At 58.2% G+C, this 20,762-nt stretch overlaps 3 protein-coding genes across 9 annotated transcripts in view; 2 read left to right on the top strand and 1 right to left on the bottom strand.

Annotated features, from left to right (window-relative positions):
• Positions 1-165: 165 nt before the first annotated feature.
• RPUSD1 (RNA pseudouridine synthase domain containing 1) lies at positions 166-4,951 on the top strand. Of its 2 annotated transcripts, none has more exons than XM_077786907.2 (6): positions 166-602; positions 755-940; positions 1,033-1,156; positions 1,635-1,737; positions 1,819-1,920; positions 2,611-4,951. In XM_077786907.2, the coding sequence occupies exons 2-6, from the start codon at positions 759-761 to the stop codon at positions 3,009-3,011; spliced, it is 912 nt and encodes a 303-aa protein (XP_077643033.1). In that variant the 5' UTR covers positions 166-602; positions 755-758; the 3' UTR covers positions 3,012-4,951. The 2 variants fall into 2 exon arrangements, with proteins under 2 accessions (XP_077643033.1, XP_077643034.1); XM_077786908.2 differs by having other exon boundaries at positions 166-625.
• Positions 4,952-7,238: 2,287 nt separating this feature from the next.
• On the top strand, positions 7,239-19,885 carry LOC144247170 (uncharacterized). Of its 3 annotated transcripts, none has more exons than XM_085592060.1 (15): positions 7,239-7,948; positions 8,400-8,581; positions 8,978-9,009; positions 9,409-9,455; positions 9,811-9,960; positions 10,041-10,131; positions 11,108-11,252; positions 11,805-11,998; positions 12,145-12,303; positions 12,483-12,616; positions 13,645-13,778; positions 13,918-14,018; positions 14,222-14,766; positions 14,818-17,261; positions 17,475-19,885. In XM_085592060.1, exons 2-15 carry the CDS (start codon positions 8,536-8,538, stop codon positions 17,555-17,557), a joined length of 4,305 nt encoding a protein of 1,434 aa, XP_085448186.1. In that variant the 5' UTR covers positions 7,239-7,948; positions 8,400-8,535; the 3' UTR covers positions 17,558-19,885. The 3 variants fall into 3 exon arrangements, with proteins under 3 accessions (XP_085448186.1, XP_085448185.1, XP_085448187.1); XM_085592061.1 differs by having other exon boundaries at positions 7,240-7,948; positions 14,222-14,940; positions 15,061-17,261; XM_085592059.1 differs by having other exon boundaries at positions 14,222-17,261.
• The window catches only part of MSLN (mesothelin), a 34,237-nt gene continuing 31,988 nt past the window's right edge, over positions 18,514-20,762 (bottom strand). For 3 of the 4 annotated variants that reach the window (XM_085592062.1, XM_085592064.1, XM_085592063.1), the window contains one exon: positions 18,514-18,999. In XM_085592062.1, coding sequence (XP_085448188.1) covers positions 18,905-18,999 — 95 coding nt within the window. In that variant the 3' untranslated portion in view covers positions 18,514-18,904. Of the gene's footprint in view, positions 19,000-19,194; positions 19,381-20,762 lie in introns of those variants that run through there. The other variant, XM_085592066.1, reaches the window with a different exon arrangement.

The raw sequence follows: 20,762 nt of genomic DNA, 5'->3' as shown, positions 1-20,762 counted from the left end.
GATTGGGCGCGACGCGCGGGCGGCAGGCGGGGCCGGCGCTGATTGGGCGCGGCGTGCGGGCGGGCGCGGCGCTGATTGGGCGCGGCGCGCGGGCGGGCGCGGCGGGGCCGGCGCTGATTGGACGCGGTGTGAGCGCTGCCGGCGGGCGCTGCGGGAGCGCGGGCGGGGCCGGGGCGCGGCGCGGGTCCCCCCGGCCGGGGCCGGGGCCGGGTCGGGGTCCGGGTTCGGATCCCGGTCTGGGTCACTCCTGCTCTGCCCGGGTCCGCTCCGCCCTGCTCGGGTCACTTCTGCCCTACCCGGCTCCTCTCCGCCGTGCGAGTCCCCGCCCCGCGTCCCCTGTCCCCTCCCCTCCGTCCCGTGCCCTCCGGCGGAGCCGCCGCACTCGCGGCCGGGCTGCAGCGGGGCGAGGCCGGTGGTCGCCGCCGGGATGGGCAGGGGCAGCTCGGCGTGGCTGCGGGGCCCCCACGCGTGACAGCGCGGCGGGGATGGGCCTCCCACGCGCGGCGGGACTGCGCCGTGACACGGGCACGGCGGCGGCGCCGCTGTAGCACACCCGCACCCCTGGGTGACGGCAGCGTGGCGCTGGTGCCTCGGCAGCACCGGTACATCTCCATTCCCTGCTGCGGTATCCCACCTCCGGGCCCTGCTCCCTGCCCGTCCCGCGTGTCCCGGGCCGCCGTGCCCATCCCGGCGTGCCCATCCCGCAGCTGGCCGTTCCTCATCCCGGTCCCTCCTCGCTCTCTCTGCCCCGCAGGGCCATGGAGCCGGGCACCATCGACAACCTGTCCATCCTGTACCAGAGCTCCGACTTCATCGTGGTCAACAAGCACTGGGACCTGCGCATCGACAGCAAGATGTGGTACGAGACGCTGACCCTGCAGAGCCAGCTCAAGCATCGCTTCCCCGAGCTGGCCGACCCCGACACCTACTACGGCTTCAGGTGAGCCCCCGGGCACCGAGCCCCGCTCTGCCCTCAGCTGGGGACACTCCTGAGATGCCCAGGGTGCTCCTTGAGCCCCGTGTCCTTCCCAGGTTCTGCCACCAGCTGGATTTCTCCACCAGCGGGGCTCTGTGTGTGGCACTCAACAAAGCGGCGGCGGGAAGTGCCTACAAGTGCTTCAAGGAGCGCCTGGTGACCAAAGCCTACCTGGCCCTGGTGAGCCCTCTCTGCCACCTCCCACCTTGGCCTTTTGGTGTTCCTCAACACCTCTGCCCTGAGGAAAAGCTGAGGGAGCTGGGGGTGTTCAGCTGGAGAAGAGAAAGATTCAGAGTTGGAGACTAAAGGAGCTCAAAGAGAGCTGGAGAGGGATTTGGACAAAGACATGGAGGGACAGGACACAGGGAATGGCTTCCCACTGCCAGAGGGTGGGGTTAGGTTGGATATTAGGAAGGAATTCTGGCACGGGGTGGCCCGAGAAGCTGTGGCTGCCCCATCCCTGGAAGTGTCCAAGGCCGGTGTGGATGGGGCTGGGAGCAATGTGGAAAGTGTCCCTGCTCCTGACAGGGAGTTGGGCTTGGGGAAATGGATGGGCTTTAAGGTTCCTCCAACCCCACCCTTTCTGTGATTCCACGATTCCTGTCAGGGGGGTGGTGAGGAGCAGGTGCCAGGGCTCAGCTGGCACGTTCTCCCCCAGGTGAGGGGCCACGTGAGCCAGAGCCGGATGACGATCCGCTACGCCATCGGGAAGAACACCACGGAGGGCATGACCCACATGATGTGCATCGAGGGCACCGAGGGTGAGCACCCCATCCCCTGCTCTGCCCACGCCCCCAGGGATGCGCTGGGGCATCCCAGACCCGCTCTGGATCTCCTTGCAGGCTGTGAGAATCCCAAGCCGTGCCAGTCGGAGCTGGTGGTGCTGGAACACGGATCCTACAGCGGAGACCCCGTCACCAAAGTGCTGCTGCAGCCGCTGACAGGTGGGGACAGGGGCAGTTCTGAGTGGAGCAGAGCCTGGAAGGGGATGAGGGAAGCTGAGAACTGCAGTGCTCAGGGGGACAAATGCCATTAGGTGTATTGTCACCATGCCCTGAGGAGAGATTCAGGAATTCCCTGTCCCTGATTCCCCATTCCCTCAAGGAGAGATTCAGGAATTCTCTGTCCCCAGTTCTTCATGCCCTGAAGGAAGGATTCAGGAATTCCCTGTCCCCGATTCCCCATGCCCTGTAGAAGGGATTCAGGAATTCCCTGTCCCGGATTCCCCATGCCCTGAAGGAGGGATTCAGGAATTGCCTGTCCCTGATTCCCCATTCCCTCAAGGAGAGATTCAGGAATTCCCTGTCCCCGATTCCCCATTCCCTGAAGGAGAAGTTCAGGAATTCCCTGTCCCTGATTCCCCATTTCCTGAAGGAGGGATTCAGGAATTGCCTGTCCCTGATTCCCCATTCCCTCAAGGAGAGATTCAGGAATTGCCTGTCCCTGATTCCCCATTCCCTCAAGGAGAGATTCAGGAATTCCCTGTCCCCGATTCCCCATTCCCTGAAGGAGAAGTTCAGGAATTCCCTGTCCCTGATTCCCCATTTCCTGAAGGAGGGATTCAGGAATTCCCTGTCCCTGAGGGAAGGAAGGATTCAGGAATTCCCAGTCCCCGATTCCCGCTCTCCCCCCAGGGAGGACTCACCAGCTCCGGGTTCACTGCAGCGCCATCGGCCACCCCATCGTGGGGGACTTCACCTACAGCCAGCGGCAGGACAGCAATCCCTACAGGATGATGCTCCACGCCTACTACCTGCGCATTCCCACCGGCACGGAGCTGATCGAGGTGTGCGCGCCCGACCCCTTCCTCACCGCCATGGACAGCAACTGGGTGCCCCAGCAGGTCGCCCAGCGGCTGGAGGATGTCATCCAGGAGCTGAAGGACAAGGGGACGCAGAAGGAGGAGGAGGAGGAGGAGGAGGAGAGGCGGGAAGCTGGCAGAGAGGAGGGAGCAGGGGGCGAAGGCGGGAGGGAGGAGACGGAGGAGCAGCGGGCGCGGTGCGAGCAGTGGTTGGCCGAGTGGGCTCTGGAGTGAGCACTGAGCACATCCCTGCTTTTCCTGCTCCAGCCTTGTCCCAGCGGGTCCCCACGGAGCCCAGCGCTGCCTCCACACCTGCACTCCCTCTATGGCTTCCCTCGCTCTCGGGGCTGGCACCAGGTGGATTTTAGGAGTGGTTGAGGTGGGGTTGTTTCGTAATGTCCATCATCCATCTGGCTTTGGGATGTCTTTTTCCCAGTCCTGGGCCTCAGCAGTGGAGTCAGTGTCACATTCCAGCTTAGAGTGACCCCAAAGCTTTCTGTCCCTGTCCTGGGGCTTGGGCACAGCTGGGCACTGCCTTTGCCATGGACATTCCCACAACCTCTCCACGCTTGGATGCAGAATTGCAGCCCAGCACAGGGAGGGGAGAACGTGCTGGGTGCAGCTCCAGTGTCCCTGTCCCCCATTCCCATTCCCTCACTCCAGCTGCTGTGTTGTGTGGGAGGTGGGACATTGAGGTCTGGAGCACGTTCTGGGGGCACTGATAGTCCCCCAGTCCTGGGGTGTCCTGTGAAACTGGACTGGGATGGGCATGGAAGGGTCCCTGCCCCTCACCCCCTCCCTCCCTCAGCCCACCTGGGCGGTTTTTAAAGGTTTGGTGAAGGTGAAGAAGTTGATACCAATGGATTTTAAACTTTTTTCAATTTTCTAGGAAGAGATTCTAGTCTTTTAGGGTTTGTAAAATACGGGTGGTCTCAGGAATGAGGTATTTTTAGTACTTCTGTGGTCAGAGAGCCAGCAGCCCAAAGCTTTTTTAAATGGATTTTATTATTCCTTCTACTAGCACTGCCTTTCCTGCTTTTATCCCTGCTGAGACAGGTCAGAGGACACAAGTCCCTTTGTGCTCACCCACATGAGGAGGGATCAGTGTCCTGTGTAGGTCCCATGGGGTGGCTCCTGCCTGGCAGGTTTCCAGAAGGTCCTGCAGGCAGGTCCTGCAGCTGGGCAGTTTGGGAAAGCTCTGGAACAGCAGGAAAAGGATAAAGGTGAAAGAAGGGCTGAGAACTGATGGGAAGAGCAGGCAGGAGCTCACCTCTGAGAGATGCCAAGTGCCCTTGCTTTGCTGGTCATCCCGCTTCGCTTTCGCCTTCCCTGCTCATCCTCTGCAGCCCCTGGGGGACCTTTGGAAATGAGGAGAACAGGACAGCTGGAGCCACACAGCCCCATCCCAGGGCTTTTCAAGGACCACGTCAGCACATGCCCAGAGTTGTTGTCACCTCACCAGCCCCATCCCATTGAAAACACACCCGGTGGGATTCACACAGTTGATATTCCCACCCCAAAGGAGAATTAAAACGTCACAGCCCTCTCCTTGTGGATAAACACACCCTGCAAGTCACCGAAAGGCTGGGAGGGGAAGAATTGGATCAACCTGTCCCATGTGTCCCTTTCTGGTGTGGCTTGGTGCCACTGCTGCAGGGTGGGGATGGCCTGAGATGCCAGCCCTGGGCACTGAGTGGGCACGATGGGCTCGGGGCTGGTGCCAGGGGGCTCGGGAGGGCTGGAGGAGCAGGAGCCCAGGGGCTGGGCAGCTGGGAAGGAGCACAGGGAACCCTTTTGCCAAAGATTCGAGGGGTGACTCGCCCTGAAGGTGCTGGAAAGTGACAGAGGGAACCCAGCCTTGTCCCTGCTGGGGACACGGCCGGGATGAGGGCTGGGGACATGGGGACACATGGATGGGGCTGGCACCACCCCGAGCCTGCTGTGTTTGTGTCAAACAGCCCCCACACCCCGCCCCAGCCTTTGCGTGCTGCTTTTCCCCAGCGCCACAGAAAAAAGGGAATTTTCCTTACCCTGCAGAAGGAGTTTTCCAGGGCAATGTCCCCGTCCTGTCCCTCCTGCGGTGCCCTGGGGTTGTGCTGTGGCTCTGATGTCCCCTGCACCCCGCAGCTCCAGTTTTTGGTGTGTTTGCTGTATTAAACGTGTCTCTGCCCGTCCCTGTCCGCTCTCTGTCCATCCCGGCTCTCCGGGGGTTCCGGGAATGAGGGGAATGAGGGGAATGAGGGGAATGAAGCTGGACCGGGCCCGGGGGAGCAGCCCGGGGCTCTGACCCGACCTGTTTGAGTGTGAGAGGATGAGTGTGAGAGAATGAGTGTGAAAGGATGAGTGTGAAAGGATGAGTGTGAGAGGGTGGGTGTGAGAGGGTGAGTGAGTGTGAAAGGGTGAGTGTGAGAGGATGAGTGTGAGAGGGTGGGTGAGTGTGAAAGGATGAGTGTGAAAGGATGAGTGTGAGAGGGTGGGTGTGAAAGGATGAGTGTGAGAGGGTGCATGTGAGAGTGGCAGGATTGGGGTGTGAGGGAGAGGATTGTGAGGGGCAGGATTGATGTGTAAAAGGCAGGATTGATGTATGAGGGGCAGGATTGGTGTGTGAGGGGCAGGATTGGTGTGTGAGCTGTGGGATTGGTGTGTGAGGGGCAGGATTGATATGTGTGAGCTGCAGGATTGGAGTGTGAGCTGTGGGATTGGTGTGTGAGGGGCAGGATTGATATGTGTGAGCTGCAGGATTGGTGTGTGAGGGGCAGGATTGGTGTGTGAGGGGCAGGATTGGTGTGTGAGGGGCAGGATTGGTGTGTGTGAGCTGCAGGATTGGTGTGTGAGGGGCAGGATTGGAGTGTGAGGGGCAGGATTGGTGTGTGAGGGGCAGGATTGGAGTGTGAGGGGCAGGATTGGTGTGTGAGGGGCAGGATTGGTGTGTGAGGGGCAGGATTGATATGTATGAGCTGCAGGATTGGTGTGTGAGGGGCAGGATTGATATGTGTGAGCTGCAGGATTGGAGTGTGAGCTGTGGGATTGGTGTGTGAGGGGCAGGATTGATATGTGTGAGCTGCAGGATTGGTGTGTGAGGGGCAGGATTGGTGTGTGAGGGGCAGGATTGATATGTGTGAGCTGCAGGATTGGTGTGTGAGGGGCAGGATTGATATGTGTGAGCTGCAGGATTGGAGTGTGAGCTGTGGGATTGGTGTGTGAGGGAGAGGATGGTTTGTGAGGGGTAGGATTTTTGTATGAGGGCCAGGATTTTTATATGAGGGGCAGGATGGTTGTGTGAGGGGCAGGATTGGTCTGTGAGGGAGAGGATTGTTGTGTGAGCAGCAGGATGGTTGTGCAAGGGGCAGGATGGTTGAGGAAGCTGAAGGATTGTGAGAGGGGCAGGATTGGTGTGTGAGCTGTAGGATTGGTGTGAGAGGGTGAGTGTGAGAGGGTGGTTGTGTCAGGGGCAGGACTGGTGTGTGAGGGGCAGGATTGGAATGTGATGGGCAGGATGGTTGTGTGTGAGGGGCAGGATTTTTGTATGAGGGGTAGGATTTTTATATGAGGGGCAGGGTTGGTGTGTGAGCAGCGGGATGGTTGTGCAAGGGGGAGGATGGTTGAGCAAACTGTAGGATTGGTGTGTGAGGGACAGGATTGGTGTGAGAGGGGCAGAATTGGTGTTGGAGGGAGGGTTGAGTGTGAGAGGATGGTTGTGAGAGGGACAGGATTGTGGCATGAGGGAGAGGTTTGTTGTGTGAGGGAGGGGATTGTTTTGAGAGGGGCAGGATTGTTGTATGAGCTGTAGGATCTTTGTGTGAGGGAGAGGATCGTTGTGTGAGGTGAGGGATCATTGTGTGAGGGACACTCATCCCTCAGGTTGGGGCAGAGGGAAAACCAACTGAAGACCCAAGGAATTACTGCAGTCTTTAAGACTGAGAGATTTTTTGAAGATTATGAGCCAGATATGGGCAGAGGGCATCTGGTGAAGGGAGAGGAGCATTCCCAGCCCTCCTGGCACAGGGAGGTGCAGTCAGAGCTCACAGCTGACCTGGGAATGTCCCCAGGAATAGCCTGGGGCAGATGTTGCTCCACATGTTCAAGTTCAGAGTGGATCCTCCTGTGGCAAGAGGGGGTTTTGGGGCCAGCTTTGATCTCCACAGGGACACAGTGGACGCGGTGACCCCCAGAGTGGCCCTGATGTGTCCCTGCCCTCTGCTCCAGCCACCTCTGTCCAGCCAGCCTGGGGCAGGGGCCGTGTCCCTCCAGCAGCCTCATAGCAAACAAGTTTCTGTAATTTACCGCCCCAACAGGAGCTATTTTAGCAGTAAATCCTTCCAAAATAGAAGCCAGCAACACCCATGGGCGTCAGCCCAGCCCTGGGGCTGCAGGACTGGTTGGGGGACGTGGCTGGGGACAGGACATGGCAGGGCAGTGACAAACCCCTCTTGACACCGTGCCAGCAGCTCCAGGGACCCTTGGCGAGGGCTGAGAGGGGGGTGCAGCCCTGCTCCCACCCAGCCACCCTTCCCTTTTCCCGGGATAAACGCTCAGATCAAGTTTGTGCTCACAGCTCCTCCAGGTTGTCACCGCAGAGCCTCGGGAAGGATTCGATTCCTTTGGGCTTGGTCCCCTTCGTGGCACGTGCTCGACAGCATTTCGGAGCATGGAAAGCTGTAAAAAAGGGAATGGGATTGGCTGCGATCCAGGGGAAAAGGAGAAGCACGGGGGATGCACCTCCCAGAGGCTGAGCCCATCGCTGGGGTCTGTTCTGCACCCCAGTCTGTTCTGCCCTATAAAATAACCCCTGAGCAGCTCCACAGGTTTTCCCCTCACCTTAGGCAGCACCTTAATCCCCCTCGGAAGCACAGAAACTCCCAAACCAGAGGCTTTAATTCCTTCTGGGGTCACTTTTGGTTCAGCTGAACCCAGAGCGACACTTCAGAAGTAGGAAACAACCCCAAAGCAAAACTGGGCAGAAGGAAAGGAGCCTGACAAAACAGAGTTGAGAAACTGCCCTGTCACACCCCGTGTGCGGAGCAACATCCCCACCCCAAAAATAAAAGATAAAGTGCCGAGCGCTGCCCAGCCCCTGCCCCAGCCCTCGAGCACCTTCCCGGCCGAATCCTCCTTTTCCGGAGGCAAATCCCCCTGGACGAGGGAGAGGAGAACGGCTCGGCACAGCCACGGTAGGATTTGGGAGGAAAAAAAATTAAATTTATGGGGGGGAAATTCTTTGCGTTGAGTTCAAACGTCGATAGCGGATTGCTGTGGGCAGCCCCGAGGGAATTTCAGGAGCAGGGATCGATTATCCATCAGAGGATCTTCCAGAGGGGTGTGGAGGGGAAGGAAAAACCTGCTGGGCTCCCTCACTGCCTTGCACTGCATTTCTCCCAGTCTGTGCTGGTGAGGAGCTGGGGGATGGAGGGGGGAATTGTCCCTGCAGGACAATTGTGGAATTTCTTCTAATCACGGGTGGGAAAAGTCCTGTTTTCTGTTATGTCGGATTTAAAATCTCTCCCGTATTTGCTGGGAGGCTGTGCAGCATCACAGAGACGGGGTGGGCACGGTGAGACCCCTGACCCCAGAGCTCCAGCCCCAGTGCTGGGTGACAGAATCAGCCTCCAGTGCTGTCCCCAGGCTCTGCCCCCGCGTGTGGAACAGCTCCAGCCCCAGTGTCGGGTTGCAGAATCAGCCCCCAGGACCTCCAGCAATTCCAAGTGTGGGACACGGCTCTCCGGACCCGCTCCGAGGACGAACCCCCGGCGCCAGCACCATGGTGTGGGCAGCCCCAGCCCTGGCAGCCGTCACCCTGTGCCTCCGTGAGTCACATCCTGTCCCCAAAAACTGACCAGGGACCCCCAGGCACCCCCTGGCACCAGGGATGCTCCAGCTGTGCTGCTCCTCATCCCAACCCCGCTCCCAGGGCTCTGCCTCCTGCTGCCCTCAGCATCCACAGGCTTTTCCCAGGGACGCATCTTCCCACATTTCCAGGGATGGATTTACCCCTTTTTGTCTTTCCCACCCTCCTGGAGGGAGCCGGGGGTGCTCGGGCTGGGGGCTGCTCCCTTCACAGTGATCCGCAGCATTTCCTAAACATTAAATTAGCATAGGAAAGGCTCTTCCCAGACTTCAGACCTGGAGCTGCTTAGAACAACCCCGACATTAGCCGTTCATAATCCAGGGATGTTTCCTAACCTGCTCCTGCTTCCTTGCAGGTGTCTCCACAGCCCCGGTGAAAGCCACAGCGGTGAGTCCCTGCCGGCTCTGCTGGCTCCCACCGTGCCAGGGCTTTCCCAAAACTCCCCAGCTGGAGCTGGAGGTGCCACCAGTCCCGCAGGGCTCAGCTCCAGGGCGGCACAGCCACCACCTCCCTGCTGTCCCCCTGTGCAGCTGTCCCTGTCCCCCCCTCACCTCCATGCCCTGCTCCCAAACCCGGCTCCAGGCAAGCAGGGACAGCCCCAGCCGAGTGTCCCCGCTCCTGAGAGTGCCTAGGATGGCTTTCGTCCCCACAGGTAACCCAGGGGCCGCTGCAGCTCCTGGCTGTTCCCCTGGAGCTCCTCAGCTCCAGCTGGGTCAGATCCCATTCCCGGCATCTCAAATCCCTTCTTCCCTTTCCTTACCTGAGCATCCCCCATCCTCTCCCCAGGCTGCCCTGATTATCGGAGCCGTCCTGTCCAACGCTGAGCATCCCCAGTAAGTACCAGCCCCGGGGATCGGGGGGTCCCGGGGTGTCCGGCAGGGTGAATTTGCGTTTATGCCGCATCTGCTGCCGTGCCGGGTCACTGAGGCAGGGAGGATTTACAGCCCTGTGCAGCCGGTTCCGTGCTGGGATTCCAGCGGGTTGAGCTCCTGCAGAAACACAAACACACCGAAAATTCTGCTTCCTCCCCGCGGCTGCAGCGGGAGCCTCGCCCCGGCTGCAACCCGGGCGCTGCTGTTTTCTCCCGCACCCAAATCCCGGGATACGGGGGCACCCACCCGGCCGTGGGGATGGCAGCACCCTGGCACCGATTGTAGGGGACATTTTCATGACACCCCACGTGTACAGCCTCGGGGCGCAGGTGTGTGACCTGGAGCCGGGCACCCTCCTGGCCTCGGATCCCAACACCCTGGAGAAGCTGAAGCTCTGCCCGGCGCTGACAGGGGCGCAGCAGGATGCCCTCAACGCCCTGCTCCTCTCGGGGGACACAGCGTACGGGTGAGGAGCCCTCCTGCTGCTGGAAGGGTGGGGTGGGGATCCACGGGGATGCTGAGCCGGTGCTGCTCCTGCTACCGCAGGGACCCTTCGGGCTGGGATTTACAAACTCTGCAAGATTTGGGGCCGCTCGTGCTGGCGTTGAACCGGACCACGCTGAGTTTGGTGGCCGAGGTAAGGTCCGACCTGGCGGGGAGATGACCATCAGGCAGGTCAGCTCCGAGGCTGGGTGACACAGGATCCTGTGCCCCCAGTCCCTGTGCCCTGTGTCCCTGTCCCTGTGCTCCATGTCCCTATCCCTGTGCCCCATGTCCCAGCACCCTGTGTCCCTATCCCTGTGTCCCTGTGCCCCATGTCCCCCATGTCCCAGCACCCTCTGTCCCTGTGCTCCATTCCTAACACCCTGTGTCCCTATCCGTGTGCCCCATGTCCCTATCCCTGTGCTCCATGTCCCAGCACCCTGTGTCCCTATCCCTGTGCTCCATGTCCCAGCACCTGTGTCCCTATCCCTGTGCCCCATGTCCCCCATGTCCCAGCACCCTGTGTCCTTGTCCCCCCTGATCCCAGCACCCTGTGTCCCTGTCCCCCCCAATCCCAGCACCCTGTGTCCCTGTGCCTCATGTCACTGAACCCTGTGCCCCATATCCCCCGTGTCCCAGCACCCTGTGTCCCTATCCCTGTGCCCCATGTCCCAGCACCCTGTGTCCCTGTGCCCCATGTCCTTGCACCCTGTTTCCCATGTCCCCCATGTCCCAGCATCTTGTGCCCCATGTCCCCCATGTCCCAGCACCCTGTGTCATTGTCCCTGTGCCCCATGTCCCAGCACCCTGTGTCCCTGTCCCTGTCCCCCCCGATCCCAGCACTCTGTGTCTCTGTGCCCCATGTCCTTGCACCCTGTGTCCCATGTCCCCCATGTCCCAGCACCCTGTGTCCCTGTTCCCCATGTCCCCCATGTCCCAGCACCCTGTGCCCCATGTCCCCCATGTCCCTATCCCTGTGCCCCATGTCCTTGCACCCTGTTTCCCATGTCCCCCATGTCCCAGCACCCTGTGTCCCTGTGCCCCATGTCCTTGCACCCTGTGCCCCATGTTCCCCATGTCCCTGTCCCTGTGCCCCATGTCCCCCATGTCCCTGTCCCTGTGCCCCGCAGGCAGCACGGGAGGATTTCAGGAGGAGCATCGCGGCCGCCTACATCAGGCAGGGACGCTCGCAGCGGAAGAAATCGCTGCTGCTCCTCAGGGCGCTGGCAGCAGCCTCAGCCGCCTCCCCGCCCAGGCTGCAGCGCAGAGAGGACCGTGAGTGCTCCCCTCCCTGCGGCCAGTCCCGAGCGCTGGGAGGGGACAATGCCCCGGGGCTCGTAGGGTCTGGGAGCTCCCGGCTGGACCAGGCAGAAGTCTGGGGTTCCCATAAACTGGGGAAGTGTCCCTGAAGCAGAGTGGGGTTTGCTCTTACCTGGGAGCAGGGATGTGGTGGCAGCACTCAGGAAGGAGCTGGGACAGTCCCCAGGCAGGGCCAGCCAGGGCAGCACGCTGCAAGAGCAGAGGATGCTCGTGTGGGGGATATGGAGCAGTCTGAGCTGCCTTTAACAGGACAAAGCACAAGTGGGCTGCAAAACATCACCAGGTTCTTCTGGAATGACTTTAGGGAATGACAGCAAGTGAGGCACCTCAGTGGATTGGGGACCAGGAGATGGAAGCAGAACCCACCGTGGCTTGAGCCATGTTTTCGTGATGTTCTTCACCAGGGCTCTTCCAAGGGGCTCTGAGCCCTGTGACAGGAGCAGGGCCGGGTGGGAAGGGGACACATGGGACACACACCCTCTGCCTGACACATTTCCTTGTCCTCAGGCTGCCTCTATGGGCCCATCACCTCCAGCAACATCGATGACACCCTCTTGGACATCCTCTACTCCTCCCCTGACTGGCTTACCCAGCTTGACCTGTGCCTGAGCAATGATGTGCTAATACAAAACTTGGAGGCTGTGCTGGATCTGCCAATCCCCGAAGAGGGTCTCTGGGTCCTGAAGAAAAAGGTGGATGAGGTAAGGGGTGGCACAGGACAGGAGCCCCCCAGCAGCATGGGCAGGGAACAGGGATCATTTGGCACAGGGTGAAGGTGCCCAGGTGGGTCCTTTGCACTCATTCCTGCCCTATTTTCCCTTCCCTCACCCTCTTTCCTACCCTACAGTTTTACCAGGGGTCAGGGATCCCGGAGCAGCAGCTGAAGCACCTGGGGATGCTGTCCCGGCTGTACACGGAGCAGGAGATCAGCAAGTGGTCAGTGACATCCAGAGACACCCTCTCAGCCCTGCTCAGCCCCTCAGGAGGAGAGTGGAATGATTCCCAGGTAAATCCATGGCAGCAGAAGGGGATGGGTGATGAGGAACCCAAACTGGGGCTGCCCTTGTCCCAGCCCAGCTCAGGGTGGAGGCACTGTGGGGTTTTTTGGAGGTTGGCAGCACTCCATCCTTACCAGGAGCATCTCCCATCCCTGCCTGTGCCTTCCATGTGCCCTGTGTCCCTCAGGTGCAGCAGCTGCTCACCGGGTACCTGAACCTGGGGGGCTCCTTGACGTGGTCCCTGCTCCGTCAAATCGGAGGCAAGCGCCTGTGCAACCTGCAGGAGGAACAGATCCAGAAGATCCCTGCTGGAGCCATTAGGTGAGCTGCTTTTTGGGGCTGCTGCTCAGCCCTGAGAGGCCCCAGGGCTCTGGGGAGCTGGGATAGAAGAGTCCCAGCTCTGTTGTGGGTGTCCCCACTCCCAACCAGGACAGTGGGAATAGCATGTCCCAAACCCAGATCCTACCTGAGCTCCAGGACCATGTGCAGGGATATCCCTTCCAAGCCACCAGAACAATTAATCTGCAATTTGGGGTGCTGCGGGTGCCTGGAGCAGAGGCTGGGCAGAGTTAAAGAATAAAGCAGGGATTTATTAAAAGGCCTTCAAAGATGCACCTTGGGCAGTGCAAGAGCCCAGCCAAGGCTCCACCCAAGATGGACCCTGGGTCAGGAGTTTTCACACTTTTACAAGTTTTGGTCCATTTCCATGTTGGGTTCATTGTCCAGTTCCAGTCCCACCCTCCCAGGCTGCTCTCCTCCATTCCCTGCTGGTTGCACTTTTTGGGGCTGGAGCTGCAGCGTGTCCTTGGTTCTGGGCTGGAAAAGGATTGTTCAGTGTGCTGAACTGGTTCTGGGCTGGTTCAGGATTGTTCAGTGTGCTGAGCTGGTTCTGGGCTGGAAAAGGATTGTTCAGTGTGCTGAGCTGGTTCTGGGCTGGTTCAGGATTGTTTTGTGTGCCTGAGCTGGTTCTGGGGCTGGAAAAGGATTGTTCTGTGTGCCTGAGCTGGTTCTGGGCTGGTTCAGGATTGTTCAGTGTGCTGAGCTGGTTCAGGATGGTTCAGGATTGTTCTGTGTGCTGAGCTGGTTCTGGGCTGGTTCAGGATTGTTCTGTGTGCTGAGCTGGTTCTGGGCTGGTTCAGGATTGTTTTGTGTGCCTGAGCTGGTTCTGGGCTGGTTCAGGATTGTTCAGTGTGCTGAGCTGGTTCAGGATTGTTCTGTGTGCTGAGCTGTGAGGAGAGCTGCTGACACTTCAAATGGAGTTCAGAGTTACAAACCAGTGCAGTGCAGAATCTGGAATCCACGAAAACTCAAACTTAAGGCATCACTGCTGACCTGTGCCCCCCTTCCAGGGCTGCTGGGCAGCTGAACATCTCTTCGTGCAACCAAACCAAGAAGGAGCAGCTCTATGGAAAGGCCCGGGAGGCCTTTGCCGGCCTGGCCAGCACCCCCAGCCACTATTACTGCCTGATCCGGCCATACCTGGGTAGGTGCTTCCCCTCCACCTTTTGGGATCTCTTCTCAGCCACAAACAGGTCTGGCAGTCTCCAGAGACTCCCCAAATCCTCCCCAGAATTGCTGGAAGGGTTTGCACATCTCCAGGTGTCCCCTGGGCTCTCTTTAAGGTGGAGCTCCAGCAAAGGATCTGAAGGACTTGGCTAATACTTGTGCGGCCATAAACATGGATCTGAGCACCTTCCTCGCCCTAAATCCTGAGGAATTGCAGGTACAGCCCTGGGGTGCTGCTGTCCCACTCCCAGGGAAGGGCAGAGCAGGGTGGGGCTGAGGTCAGAGCCCAACCCAATCACCAATTCTCCACTTTCTCACCTTTATAAACTTCCTTTGGGAAGTTTTAGTTGCTCTGCAGCCCCGTTAGCAAACCCTGGGGCAGTGAGGCTGAAGGCAGGGGGTGCTGCGTGTGTGTTGCAGAAACTCAGCGTCACCGACGTGAAACTTTTGCTGGGGGAAAACCTCCAAGAGCTGAAGAAGCACGAGCACGAGCCCGCGGTGGCACGCTGGGTGCAGCAGCAGTCCCAGCAGGAGCTGGACTGCGTGCTGGGCATCGGCCTGCAGGGAGGGCAGCCCGGGCCCACGGGGACAGCCTGCCCTGTTGTCACCTGCCCTGCTGCCACCAGCCCGGCCAGTGTCACCTCCACGGCCACTGTCACCACCCCTCCTCACCCCACCACCCCGGCCAATGTCACACCTGTGCCCACCACCCTTCCCACTGACACCTTGGCCAGTGTCACTTCCACGGCCACTGTCACCACCTCTCCTCACCCCGCCACTCCAGCCAGTGTCACCCCTGTGCCCACCACCCTCCCCACTGTCCCCAGCAGCTCGGCCAGTGTCACCTCCATGGCCACTGTCACCACCTCTCCTCACCCCGCCACCTCAGCCAGTGTCACCCCTGTGCCCACCACCCTTCCCACTGACACCTCAGCCAGTGTCACCTCCACGGCCACTGTCACCACCTCTCACCCTGCCACTTCGGCCAGTGTCACCTCCACGGCCACTGTCACCACCTCTCCTCTCCCCACCACCCCGGCCAATGTCACCCCTGTGCCCACCACCCTCCCCACTGTCCCTAGCACCTCGGCCAGTGTCACCTCCATGGCCACTATCACCACCTCTCCTCACCCCGCCACCTCGGCCAGTGTCACCCCTGTGCCCACCACCCTCCCCACTGTCCCCAGCAGCTCAGCCAGTGTCACCTCCACAGCCACTGTCACCACCTCTCCTCACCCCACCACCCTTCCCACTGACACCTCAGCCAGTGTCACCTCCACGGCCACTGTCACCACCTCTCCTCACCCCACCACCCCGGCCAATGTCACATCTGTGCCCACCACCCTTCCCACTGACACCTCAGCCAGTGTCACCTCCACAGCCACTGTCACCACCTCTCCTCTCCCCACCACCCTTCCCACTGACACCTCGGCCAGTGTCACCTCCATGGCCACTGTCCCCCCTGTCCCCACTGCCACTCCCACAGCCCGTCCCGCTGTGACCAGCACAGTGCCCTGCTCCACCCACCAGGCTGCCACCACAGACAGAGCCACCTCCCCCCCTGTCACCCTCCTCAGCACCCTCCTGGCCACCAGCAGCCCCAGTGCCACCCCAGTCCCTGCTGTCACCTCCAGGGCCACCACCAGCACTAGTGTTGGCACTAGCCTGGCTGGTACCACCCACAGCACTGTCACCACTGTCCCCACCCCCTCTGCTCCCACTGCCACCCACAGCACTGTCACAACTGTCCCCAACCCTTCTTCTCCCACTTCCAACAGCACTGTCACCCCTGTCCCCAACCCTTCTTCTTCTCCCACTGCCACCCACAGCAGTGTCACCACTGTCCCCAACACTTCTTCTCCCACTTCCAACAGCACTGTCACCCCTGTCCCCAACCCTTCTTCTTCTCCCACTGCCACCCACAGCACTGTCACCCCTGTCCCCAACCCTTCTTCTCCCACTTCCAACAGCACTGTCACAACTGTCCCCAGCCCCTCCTCTGCTCCCACTGCCACCCACAGCACTGTCACCCCCCTCAATTCCACCTCTTCTCCCACTGTCACCTCTGTCCCTCACTCCTCCTCTGCCCCAGCTGCCACCCCAGCCCCAATTCCCAGCTCCGCCCCAATTCCCAGCTCCGCCCCAATTCCCAGTTCCACCTCAATTCCCAGCTCCACCCCAATTCCCAGTTCCACCTCAATTCCCAGCTCCGCCCCAATTCCCAGCTCCACCCCAATTCCCAGTTCCACCCCAATTCCCAGCTCCACCCCAATTCCCAGCTCCACCCTAATTCCCAGCTCCACCCCAATTCCCAGCTCCACCTCAATTCCCAGTTCCACCCCAATTCCCAGCTCCACCCCAATTCCCAGTTCCACCCCAATTCCCAGCTCCACCCCAATTCCCAGCTCCACCTCAATTCCCAGCTCCACCCCAATTCCCAGTTCCACCTCAATTCCCAGCTCCACCCCAATGCCCAGCTCCACCCCAATTCCCAGCTCCACCCCAATTCCCAGCTCCACCCCAATGCCCAGTTCCACCCCAATTCCCAGCTCCACCCCAATTCCCAGCTCCACCCCAATTCCCAGCTCCACCTCAATTCCCAGCTCCACCCCAATTCCCAGCTCCACCCTAATTCCCAGCTCCACCCCAATTCCCAGTTCCACCTCAATTCCCAGCTCCACCCCAATTCCCAGCTCCACCCCAATTCCCAGTTCCACCCCAATTCCCAGCTCCACCCCAATTCCCAGCTCCACCTCAATTCCCAGCTCCACCCCAATTCCCAGTTCCACCTCAATTCCCAGCTCCACCCCAATGCCCAGCTCCACCCCAATTCCCAGCTCCACCCCAATTCCCAGTTCCACCCCAATTCCCAGCTCCACCCCAATTCCCAGCTCCACCCCAATTCCCAGCTCCACCCCAATGCCCAGTTCCACCCCAATTCCCAGTTCCACCCCAATTCCCAGTTCCACCCCAATGCCCAGCTCCACTCCAATTCCCAGTTCCACCTCAATTCCCAGTTCCACCCCAATTCCCAGTTCCACCCCAATTCCCAGTTCCACCCCAATTCCCAGCTCCACCCCAATTCCCAGTTCCACCCCAATTCCCAGCTCCACCCCAATTCCCAGCTCCACCCCAATGCCCAGCTCCACTCCAATTCCCAGCTCCACCTCAGTTCCCAGCTCCACTCCAATTCCCAGTTCCACCTCAATTCCCAGCTCCACCCCAATTCCCAGCTCCACCCCAATGCCCAGTTCCACCCCAATTCCCAGTTCCATCCCAATGCCCAGCTCCACCATGCCCACCCAAACAAGCCTGGGCTCCTCCACGGCCGTGCCGTGCCAGCCCAGCTCCCCTCCAGCCCCTTCCAACCCTTCCTCCAGCCCCAAAACCACACCTGGGAGCGTTCCAGAGCCACCAGAGCCAACCCCTGATGGCTACATCACCCTGAAGCCTGCGCCTGGTGAGCTGGGAGTGTTGGGAAAGGCTTGGGAATGCCGGGTGGGACAAAGCTGGCTGATCCCCCCGCTCCTGGTGGGACTCAGTGCTGGGGGACAGCTGGGGACGTGGCCCTGAGGCTGCCCTCGGGTTCTCAGGTGCACCCCAAGGTGTCTCATCACCACCTCCTGAGCTCCTCAGAGAGCTGCAGAATTCATTCCCTGTGCTCTCCCTGCAGGATCAGGATCCAGGCTCTGCTCCTGCCTCACTCTCCTGCTGGCAGCCACCGTGGGCACCGTTCTGCTGGGGGGGCTGCCCTGAGCCCCTCAGCATCACCCACCCTGCTCAGCCCTCCCTCCGTCCCAGCGGAACTGCGCCGGGCAATTCCCTGCTGGACAGCAGAACCCCAGGCAAGGCAAGAGAACTCATCCACTTTCGATGCCACCACAGGATTTGGTTCTTTTTGAGGCTGGGCAGTGAAGGAGGAACAGATTTTTCCAGCCCGGAGAAGCCTGACAGGTCCTTACTCGAGGTTTACTCCCTGTAGTACAACCAGCAGTGATGCTGACTGCTCTGCCAAGGCAAGAACACCGGGCCCAGCTCTTCCAGGGATTTCCTGTCCATCCCATCCCACTGGGATCTGCTAAACAGTGGGAAAAACTCAGGGATTTCGGTCACTGGTGGCCCCACACCACAGCTGAGAGAGCCCCAAAAATCCTGTTTAACTTTTCTCACGAGCTGCTTTTCGATCGAGGTTTGTTCAAACCACACACAGACTCTCATGGGATGATTAGCTGGAGATAATTTATCTTGATTACTGTTCAGTGCTGTACAATAAAACACCAATCATCTCTTTTTTCCTAATCCAAAGTGTCCTTTGAGGTGTTTAGTGCTTTCTGGGGAAGCTTTTCCTGCGTAAATCCAAAATCTGCAGAGAAGGACAGACCTGCTCCCTCTCTAGAAAGCTCAGACAGTGAAGATTTGTAAGATATTAAATATATAAATCCCTTTTTCCTTCCCAGACTCTCCTCCTGGAGGAAAGGGGGATGTCAGGAGCTAGATACAAGTTTCACTGAGGGTTTTTTTTTTGACAGATATTCCCAATGAGTGGGGAAAAAATACGGAAAACCTTGTACAAAATTCCTTTCCTCCATCCTAAATGTTGACCAGCCAACCCCAAGGAACAGGCAGATCCTGGGATTCTGAGCCTTAATTTGGGGGGATTCCTGCAGACAGGAAGGCGAGGGCAGCCTCAAGGAAGAGCAGACACTCATCAGTTTGCTTCTGGCATTTTTACTCAGTTCCAGGATTTATTTACAAGCAGCTGGAAAACTTCATTCCCACCCTGAGGTCTTGGCAGTGTCACGAGGTCAGGCTCTGAGAAATGTCATTTTTAACCTGCAGAACTCACCCTTAAACCCAGCAGTAAGACGGGGTTTAGCAGTGGTTTGGGGCTGAGCTGGGCTTGGGCTGTCCCAAAGGCAAAGATCCTACGCCACAGAGTCTGGAATCTTCCCTTCAGACACAACTGGGTTTTTTTCCAATGATTTGAAAGCCAAAAGTACCTAAAAGTGAGTCCTGGGCTGGTCCCAGGGCTGTGGGCACTCCTCAGGCCAGGTCTCAGCAGGTCACAGCTGGTCCCCCTTGGCTCCTCGTGGATGGAGATGCTCAAGACAGGATGGACACCATGAGGAAACTGAGGAGCAGGGCAGGCAGGAGGTGGGACACCATGGCCACGGTCCCCAGAGGGGCTGAGGACGGTTCTGGGGGACAAAGAGGGCATCAGAGCAGAGAAATCAGTGACTGAGCTGTGGGAAATGGATTTGTAGAGATAAGATTTGTTTGAGATAAGAAATGCTGACTTAGAAATGGCATGGAATGAGAGAGAAATGGAACTAGGAACAAGTTTCAAAGGATGGCCTTGCAAACAGGACTGGATACTTAGAGAAACAGAGCTATGGAAGATGCATTGGAGCAGGACCCACGAGGGGGAATTTTAGATTTTTAACTTTAAGGCATTTACAGCATGGTGTAGAAAAAGCTGATAGGCCAAGAAAAGCTTACAGTATAATTAAGAAATAGTTTCATTCTGATTGCGATGGCGTCAATTATAACAGCTGTATGGTCTCACTCCTCAGATGGGACTGAAAACGGAATAAAAGTTTTTAAAACACCTCTCAGTTACCTCATCTCTGAGTCAGAAAACAACTTAATCCAACAACTGAACCACTCCTCCATGGGGAAAACATCCCTCTGTGCCCCCTCTGGGGATTCTCTTCACCTAACCATTGCACCAAAGCATGGAAGGCAAGAAGGAGAAGAAGGTCGTGACACACCCAAATCCTTCCATTTTGTCCCCTTCAACCCCATTCCAAAAACCCCAAAATTCTACTTTTTCACCCTGTGTTAACTTGACTATCACACTACTTGTGGCTGTAATTCCTCACACAAAGTTGGCAGCTTTTTCCACGGGCTAAACTCGAAGCCACAGCAGTTTTTGACTTTGTGCCAGGGTCTGGAGCAGCCAGGGCAGCCAGAGGGATGAGCTGGGACCCCACATTCACTCTGCACCCAGAATTTGCCCTGCAGGGCTCCAGGCTCCTCAGCAGAGCTGGCCCACTTCCAATCCTTGCTGCAACCCCAAAAGAAGCCGTTAAACCCCAAAAGAAGCCGTTAAACCCCAAAAGAAGCCGTTAAACCCCAAAAGAAACCGTTAAACCCCAAAAGAAACCATTAAATCCCAAGAGAAGCCGTTAAATCCCAAAAGAAGCTGTTAAACTCCAAAAGAAGCCATTAAACCCAGAAAGAAGCCGTTAAACCCCAAAGAGAAGTCGTTAAACCCCAAAATAAACCATCAAACCCCAAAAAGAAGCCGTTAAACCCCAAAAGAAGCTATTAAACCCCCAAAAAGAAAGCGTTAAACCCCAAAAGAAACCATTGACCCCAAAAGAAGCCGTTAAACCCCAAAAGAAGCCATTGACCCCCAAAAGAAGCCGTTAAACCCCAAAAGAAGCCGTTAAACCCCAAAAGAAGCCATTGTCCCCCAAAAGAAGCCATTGACCCCCAAAAGAAGCCGTTAAACCCCAAAAGAAGCCATTGAACCCAGAAGAAGCCGTTGACCCCAGAAGAAGCTGTTGACCCCCAAAAGAAGCTGTTGACCCCAAAAGAAGCCATTGAACCCAGAAGAAGCCGTTGACCCCAGAAGAAGCTGTTGACCCCCAAAAGAAGCTGTTGACCCCAAAAGAAGCTGTTGACCCCAAAAGAAGCCGTTGACCCCAAAAAGTAGCCATTAAACCCCAAAAAGAAAGTGTTAAACCCCAAAAGAAGCCATTGTCCCCCAAAAGAAGCCGTTAAACCCCAAAAGAAGCCGTTGTCCCCCAAAAGAAGCCGTTGACCCCAAAAGAAGCTGTTAAACCCCAAAAGAAACCATCAAACCCGAAAAAGAAGCCGTTGCCCCCAAAAGAAGCCGTTGTCCCCCAAAAGAAGCCATTAAACCCCAAAAGAAGCCATTAAACCCCAAAAGAAG

This window comes from Lonchura striata, chromosome 14, assembly GCF_050655825.1.
Source record: "Lonchura striata isolate lonStrDom1 chromosome 14, ASM5065582v1, whole genome shotgun sequence".
In the NCBI taxonomy this organism is placed as follows: Eukaryota; Metazoa; Chordata; class Aves; order Passeriformes; family Estrildidae; genus Lonchura; species Lonchura striata.
This window is presented reverse-complemented; position numbering and strand designations above follow the sequence as displayed.

Coding starts and splice junctions, on each gene's coding strand:
- RPUSD1 (XM_077786907.2), top strand. CDS start 759: ATGGAGCCGGGCACCATCGACAACCTGTCCATCCTGTACCAGAGCTCC. Junction 941..1,032: donor GACACCTACTACGGCTTCAG/GTGAGCCCCCGG, acceptor TGTCCTTCCCAG/GTTCTGCCACCAGCTGGATT. Junction 1,157..1,634: donor CCAAAGCCTACCTGGCCCTG/GTGAGCCCTCTC, acceptor GTTCTCCCCCAG/GTGAGGGGCCACGTGAGCCA.
- LOC144247170 (XM_085592059.1), top strand. CDS start 8,536: ATGGTGTGGGCAGCCCCAGCCCTGGCAGCCGTCACCCTGTGCCTCC. Junction 14,019..14,221: donor TAAATCCTGAGGAATTGCAG/GTACAGCCCTGG, acceptor TGTGTGTTGCAG/AAACTCAGCGTCACCGACGT. Junction 17,262..17,474: donor CACCCTGAAGCCTGCGCCTG/GTGAGCTGGGAG, acceptor CTCTCCCTGCAG/GATCAGGATCCAGGCTCTGC.